This window comes from Talpa europaea, assembly GCF_964194135.1.
Source record: "Talpa europaea genome assembly, chromosome: 5".
NCBI lineage: Eukaryota > Metazoa > Chordata > Mammalia > Eulipotyphla > Talpidae > Talpa > Talpa europaea.
In genome coordinates, this window is record NC_140071.1 from 52,093,181 (window position 1) to 52,100,926 (window position 7,746).

General features: G+C 40.8%; 1 protein-coding gene across 3 annotated transcripts; it reads right to left on the reverse strand.

The window, feature by feature from the left end:
• Positions 1-722: 722 nt before the first annotated feature.
• On the reverse strand, positions 723-7,506 carry CCNB1 (cyclin B1; the record flags this gene model as incomplete). Of its 3 annotated transcripts, XM_084232874.1 has the most annotated exons (9): positions 723-830; positions 984-1,094; positions 1,740-1,880; positions 2,156-2,392; positions 2,580-2,738; positions 4,132-4,314; positions 6,468-6,632; positions 6,726-6,896; positions 7,486-7,506. In XM_084232874.1, 9 exons carry the CDS (start codon positions 7,504-7,506, stop codon positions 723-725), a joined length of 1,296 nt encoding a protein of 431 aa, XP_084089000.1. The 3 variants fall into 3 exon arrangements, with proteins under 3 accessions (XP_084089000.1, XP_084089002.1, XP_084089001.1); XM_084232876.1 differs by lacking the exon at positions 2,580-2,738; XM_084232875.1 differs by lacking the exon at positions 984-1,094.
• Positions 7,507-7,746: the final 240 nt, after the last annotated feature.

Genomic DNA, 7,746 nt, shown 5'->3' on the forward strand with positions numbered 1-7,746 from the left:
GGGAACAGCGGGTGAGACAGGAGAGGTCTGCCGCACCATCTGGGTATCTCTGCGGCCAGCTGGGATCAAACCCGTGCTGCAGAGGCTGCTTCACAGTGCTGTGCTCAACCACCTGTGCGACCAGGGGAGGCCCCATTTTATTTTCTTAACCAACAAAAAGTTAACTAAATTTTGAATATAGAATTTTTTTCTAGTGAAAAAGTTGGTAATAGCTAAATGTGAAAATTAGTGGCAACAACGCATTTAGAATTATGGCAGCAAGCACCAAGAGAAATGAAACAGGCAGCATTAGGGATCAAGTGGTAGACATTTACTAAGTAGAACTAAGCAGCAGATTCTCCAAAATGACTGGGCTAATAGGCAATATGCCCTATGGGAATAAGTGTTTTTAGTGTGTTCATCTCAATCATTAATACCAAGATACATACAACAAGAAACAAGAGCCAAATACATAAGCAACAGTTATATACATTTGTTGCATTCCCAGGTAAACTGAAAGCATTTTTTAGATCCCCCCACCATACCTTTAAGATAACTTTTAGATTTATTCTAGAGTAGGAAGTAGCCATGAGTAAAGGTATAGGTAAAAAGGACCACAAACTTTATTAAAAGTAAATGAACATAATATGTACAGATAGCACATGGTGCCAATTTTATTTGCAGACATAGTACTCCCAAGTCAAGTTAAGTTAAGATATAGTACTCCCAAGTCAAGTCACAAGTTACACTTTTGCTACAGCTTTAGCTAAATCTTGAACTATTACAGAATTCAACTGTGCCAGAGTGCTGACTTTGGCATGCTTAGATGTCGCATACTTGTTCTTAATTGTCTGAAAGAGAAAGGCATACTAATTAATGGAAAAAAACATAAGATCTAATTATATTCACTTAAAATATCAACTTAATAATATACGCATTTGCAGGCAAAAGCCAATTATTTTCACCTTTTCCAACATTCTACAGTACACAGCTGACTGACTTACCATGTGCTTTGTAAGTCCACGATTCACCATGACTATATTCTTAGCCAGGTGCTGCATCACAAGAAGAAGGGATTCTTCAGTGTATGACAGGTAGTGTTGTAGAGTTGGTGTCTAAAAACAAACGTTAATGTTAAAAATGCTCATTAACAATAGTTTTCATAAAATTCCTCCATGTTATTCAATAGGGTAGGGAGCTAAATTATGGATGACTCACTATAATTCAACTTCAAGACAAATTGAACTTAAGACTCCCTTCTATCCCAGGTCCTCTTTTTTCCTTGTTTCTCTGGATCCCCTGCTTAAACCTATTATAAACTAATGCTCAAACCTAATTGCACTATAGTAATTGCTCATTTGTCTACCCCAAAGCTAGAATCTTAAGTTACCTGAGGCAAACTCTCTCATTCAGTTTCATGCCTCAGTAGCACACGACAGGTAAGAGAATTGGTTAAACCCATGAATATGAATGAACTTCTAAAGATGTTATTTGAGTAATACGGGTGTCTCCAACTATGAGGACTAGCAGTTGCTGTTTTCTCAAAGCAGTATTCAAAGATGAAATTAGGTAATCAAATATAAACACTTTATACTGAAAGACATCACAATTAAGATACCATTTTTAATCATTCACTGGCGAGATTCCATATTTAGGAGACATTTAAATTGTAATTTAATGAAAAAAAGTTCTGTAATCAGGCAAACACATTTTATAATGTAAAAGCTTATGGTGACCTATTCCTGTGTGACAGAGCTTACCCATTCACCATTGTCAAGAATTTTCAGAGCTAAGCAAAAAGCTCCTGCTGCAATTTGAGAAGGAGGAAAGTGCACCATATCATAATCCAACATAGTTAATTCCATCAGGTATTTGGCCAAAGTATGTTGCTCAACATCAACCTGGAAGAAAATCCACAGGTCACTGAGCTACTTTCAGAAAATTCCTTATTGGCAATAAGCAGTATAGTATGCCTATATTTAAACAAATGTTTGACTACTAACTCTCTAATGCAATTCCCCATGGGAAGACTTAAAAATAATATTAATATGCAACTTGACTAAAAACAACAATTATTTTTATACTTCCTCATGTGGTTAGCTAGTTAAATTTGATTGGTTTGGCCAGCAGTATTCCTTAAATGTACCATACCAAGAGTTTCTCAAGAAATCTATACCTCTCCAATCTTAGAAGCTCTCCGAAGGAAGTGCAGAGGCAGAGGGCGACCCAAGCCAAAATTTAAAGCTCTTAAAATCTTCATTTCCATCTGTCTAATTTGGTGCTTAGTGTAAGTGTTGTCAGTCACAAAGGCAAAATCTCCAATTTCTGGAGGGTACATTTCTTCGTATTTGCTTGCTATAAACATGGCAGTAACACCAACCAGCTGCAGCATCTTCTTGGGTACACAATTATTCTGCAATGTAAATTTCAATTGTACGAGAATAAGTAATATGTATTTGATAAAGCATACATAAAAACACTGAAGGAGGGGGGAAGGCACTTCCATAGCAAAATCTCAATTTATGATACCCTATCCTCTAAGACAGATTTTCAGCTAGGACCCTAGAAGTGAGAATCATCAATTACTGAATTATGCTCACCTGCATGAACCGATCAATAATGGAAACAGTCATGTACATAGTCTCCTGCAGCAACCTGAATTTCATCTGAACCTGTACCAGCCAGTCAATTAGGATGGCTCTCATGTTTCCAGTGACTTCACGACCTAGTAGGTATTTTGGTCTAATGGCTTGCTCCTCCTGCAAAAGAAATGTTGATTATTCTTTGCAGCAAGACTCCATGTCACATTTCTGACCAGAAATAATAGTCCCTACACAATAGCTCTGCAGCATTTATGATCAACCAATTTTTAAATCCATACATATTCCTATGTTCACTACAAACAGCTTCATCACTGAGGAGAAAAAGAAAGCAAGTATTAAACAGAACAGTGTGACAGGTGTTTCATATTGGCAGAACTCACCAGAGCTCCTGCTGGCACACACCCTATTTCCACTTGCTCCAATAAAGACACTTTATGATCATCTCAAATCTTTTCAGTTAAGACTCTAAGCCCAAACCCTGTGGTTTTATGAAGCAGAGAAAACAGCAGCAGCCGCCAGACATCCTTGCCACATTCCTGCTCCAAGGTACAAATCCTAAAAACACCATAGCTAAGAACCATTAAGGACCAACACATACATACACTCTTCTGAAGTTAGAACACAAATTTCAAAAAGCACCAGAAAGGGAGTGAAACCCTAAGCTGACTAGTGCTGCTAGCAAGAAGTCTTATTTGCAGGATAATCCTATAGAAAAATGAAGATGCCTGAAAGAACCAGGCAAGACACTGAAGATGTTAACTGAATGCTGAGGTATGAATGCATTATAAACAAACAATTGGGTAAATTTGATAATAACTACATAGTTTGTTGTTAGCTTCTAGTAAATTTCAGAAATGGGATTAAATGGAAGAAAACCAATACCTTACGTTTTGAGTGTTCTCTAAGACACAAGGAATTATTCTCTTGATGTCACATAGAAATCATCCATATTGACCCACAATGCATTGTGATGGAGGTGAATATAATTTTTCAGCATTTTCTCCACTACTATCTACCTCCTGGGTATTATCCTCCTTAAACCCAAACTGTGGTGGATATAAACACATCATTCAATCTGTGGACTTTCTATTAGAAAGAGCCATGGTAGTACCATCTCTCACTTTGAAAGCTTATTTGGAGGTTCTAACAGGGGAGCACAACTACTATATACCCTTAACTGAAGAAGGGTCCTCTCTATTCAGGGAAGGTAATTCTCTTCTACCGAGCTCTTAGCTTTGAGAGGGACACACATGGAGTGGTGAGGGAGGAAGGGGACACCCACCCAATCAACCCTGGATATCAATGGGGTGACAGATGTCGCAGCCAGATGGCTCTCACATCCCCGAATCTCACTTTGAATGTTCCCTTTACTAAAGGACAAAGACTTTACTATTTGTCATGTGACTTTGTTTTTGGTAATCAATGAAGGAGAACTTAAAAGTGGAAAGCTGCTCATGTCCTACTTGAATTATAAACTGTGAATGGAAAATATTCTTAGTAACGCCAGATGCAGTTTAGACAAAAACAAGACTCAAGTAGTAACACTGACCTCAAGTTGTCTCAGATAAGCATAGATATCTTTCACATATTCACTACAAAGGTTTGGATCAGCTCCATCTTCTGCATCCACATCATTTACTGCAAGAATTACATCAGAGAAAGCCTGACACAGATACTCTTCTGCAGGGGCACATCCAGATGTTTCCATTGGACTTGGAGAGGGAGTATCAACCTTGAAAACAGAGTGATATCTCAAAACAACAGCAAAGTGGAATGTTCACTGTAGTTTGGAAGTGAAGATGAGATCAATGATACCAACTCAAGAGACTATCTGCTGAAAAGACCACAAAGGAAAAGTACCTTCTTGTCCAATTTATTTTATTTCTCTTCAGGAAATGATTACTATGAAAGTGAAATGTCAACTTAAAGTGAGCCAGTTTGAATTCAACAGAACCGAAGCACTCACAGATAAAAAACAAAGCAAATACATTTCTATTCAAGCTGTTCTAAAGGAAACGCTAGGTAATGAATCTGTCAGCATCATGTAAATTTAATTCAATTGAATGAAAGTCAGTCTTTAGTCTTTATTTCAAAGTATGCACTTCTCACCGCTCAGGAAAACATAAGTTCTGTCCTGATTTCTAAACACTGACTTATTTATTTTTTAAAGATTTATTTATACAAGAACTGGGGTACAGGCCAGATGCGCGGGCAGTTGAGAGGATTCACCTGAGACAGAGTGGGGGACAGAACAGGCAGAGTGATGACGCCATGTGGGACCCTTGCTGGCTGGCCGGGATCAAACTGGTGCTATAGAGGCTGCAGGCAGCTTCACAGTGTGGCGCTCAACCACCTGCGCCACCAGGGGAGGCCCTAAACACTGACTTTGTTATCATTCATTATATCCTGCAAGATGCTCCCTTTACCTTAATGTTCAAACATTTTCTGAACATCTTCAAGTCAAGCTCTATGCCAGGCACTGGCTTTATGGTGTCCTCAAGGGGCCTTGCATTTAAAAGAGATAATAAATGAAGTAAAGGCCATTAATTCTAGAAACAATGGCAGGTATGCATGAAGTTAAAGTTTTAGTAGTTGATGATTGAGCTGTTTTAAAGGATGAAAAGATTATTAGCTAAACATAAGAGAAGGTGGGGATAATGGCATTCTGAATAAAAGGGGATACAAAGGTAAGAATTAGTATAGGGCTTTTTAAGGAAATCTCAGGTAGTTTGATATGGCTGATTAAAGATTGCACGTAGTACAGGTTTCATGAGTTATGTCCAGGTCAATGCTAAACACCAGCTTCAAATCTCTTATCCTTATGTAAAAAATCCTTACGTATCTTTGTTCTTCAGTGAATGACTTTTATAACCAGTTTTAACAAAACTATTAAAATTAGAGGTTCAGAATACATGTCATTCCAATTTTAGCAAAATAGCCTCTTCCAGATGACCTGTTTTTCCTTCACAGGGTTAAATACATTTGTATACCTGATATTTAATAAAAAGTAGTGTGTTTTGAGGCTGTTAACTCATCTCACCTGCTGTTAGAAGAGCTACATTTCCTTTCTCCTTTACATCTTCATATTTTCCAATATTATAGGTTTACTATTCAGTGGTCACGTTAGAGTTAAAAACTCAAAGAGAACAAACTGTTTCAGTTAAATTCTGGGTAGATGGCAAAAGACAATTATTGGTAAAAAAAAAAAAAAAAAATTCTGGGTAGTGATAGCTTATACCAAAGACAACTAAATCTTTGTTTAAAGCAGTTACTAATCAACACCATTAGACAAAGGGGACAAATTAAAAGCATAGGTTCCAAAGTCAGACAACTTGGGTTTGAAACAATGTACCACTTATTAGATATGTGACTTTAGAAAAAATACTTCTCTAAGCCATTATCTAAAAGGTGGAGGAATAATACTAGCTAAAAAGAGTGTATATAAGGGCTCCCTGGTGGCGCAAGGGGTTAAGAAGCAACCTATGATGCTCTCTCCAGCACTGCAACACAAGTTCAAACCCCAGCCAGGGAGCTACCCACATGGTGCAGACCTCTCCTGACTCGCCTTCTGCTCCCCTCAGCAGTGTATTTCAGTCAATCTGCCTGCTATGTTCCCCACTCTGTCTCTGGTGAATCCTCTCACCTCCCCAGCTCCTCTGGCCTATACCCCAGTTCTTGTATGCATAAATAAATAAATCTTTAAAAAAAAAAAGTGTCTGTAAATACCATGGGATTTAATGCAGGTAAAAGTGCTGGGCAGTGCCTGCTGCATGGCAAAGCAAACAATGTTCTATTATTACTATTTATTCAAATGTTATTCTATGCATCAAAGAAATGATGGAAGGAAATAGTTATAATAGCCTCTAAAAGGATAAATAAATTTACCAAAATAGGCTCAGGAGAAAGTTTTTCTTCTTTAACAGGCTCAGATTCCAGTTCAGGATGAGGCTCAGATTCCGGCTCTGGTTCCACCACAGGCACAGGTGCCTTTTCCAGAGGTTTTGGTAGTTTTTTAGCCATCACTTTCCCAGCCGCTAAAGTTTTTGTTTCCTGTAGATGAAAGGGAGAATGGAATGTTTCTCCATGAAGGGTCACTGTTGACAGTGAACGCTTAAAGACAAGTTGGCTCAGGATGATAATTACCTTTTTCAGAGGCATTTTGCCCTGGGGCTGTTCACTGACTTTGTTTCCGATATCTCCAAGGGCTGTTCTTGGCCTCAGCCCGGGTTTGGAAGCTGCAGCAGAGGCCACAGGCACACGCTTTGCGCCTGCCATACTGATCTTCGCCTTATTTTCACCATTAATTTTCGTGTTCTGAAATAAGCAAAACCATTTTGAGAGCTGACCCAGCAAGGTTAGAGTAAGCCAAGGGTTAATTGTGGCGAGGTAAGGGAGGCCCCCGGGAGGAAAGCCAGCAGTAAAGGAATTCCCAGGGGAAACAGGGGACCCCCCCCCCCAGACCTTCGCCGCGGCAGTGCCAGTCAGTTTTATCCCATTTGCCAGCATGAGATTGCCAGATTAGTCCCCGCCGGCCCTAAAATACCACGCATTTGCATTTGAAAGGAAATCGAAAAAGCCTTCAATTGCTGGCACCTTCTTTCAGGGAAGGGAGACATGCAGCCGGTAGCTTCCCCCTGGCCCTCCATCACCTTTTTAAAAAGGTTTCCCGTCGTCCATCCACCTCCCGCCCCCCGCAACATTTATCCCAGGCCGGTGCAGCTCGTTCCCACCTTCCTCCGTTCCCCAAATTCCCTCACCATGGAAGAGCCCCCACCCCCAAATCGCCTCCCCGGGCCGCTCCAACCCCGGGTCGGGGGGAGGGCGACTACAGCAGGCGAAACAGGGCAAGAGAACACGCAGCGAGCGGGGAAGGCCGCGCTGCCCACGGCCCGCGGCAGCTCACCCTGGTGACCCGCAGCGCCATGGCTTCCTCTTCACCGGGCAGCAGCTCAGCGGCGAAAACAGAGCAGGAGCCCCAGAGCAGCCCAGGACCTGCACCCACAGATCAACAGCCGTTCCTCCGCAGCACGCCGGGAGCAGCCGCCCCGCCTTAGGTTTAAACCCCGAACCGCTCCCTCCTTATTGGCCTGTTCGTGGCACTCGCTCCCTTCCCATTGGCGGCTGCCGGTTCCTCGGAGAATGCGTTTCCAGGGCGATCCCGCGA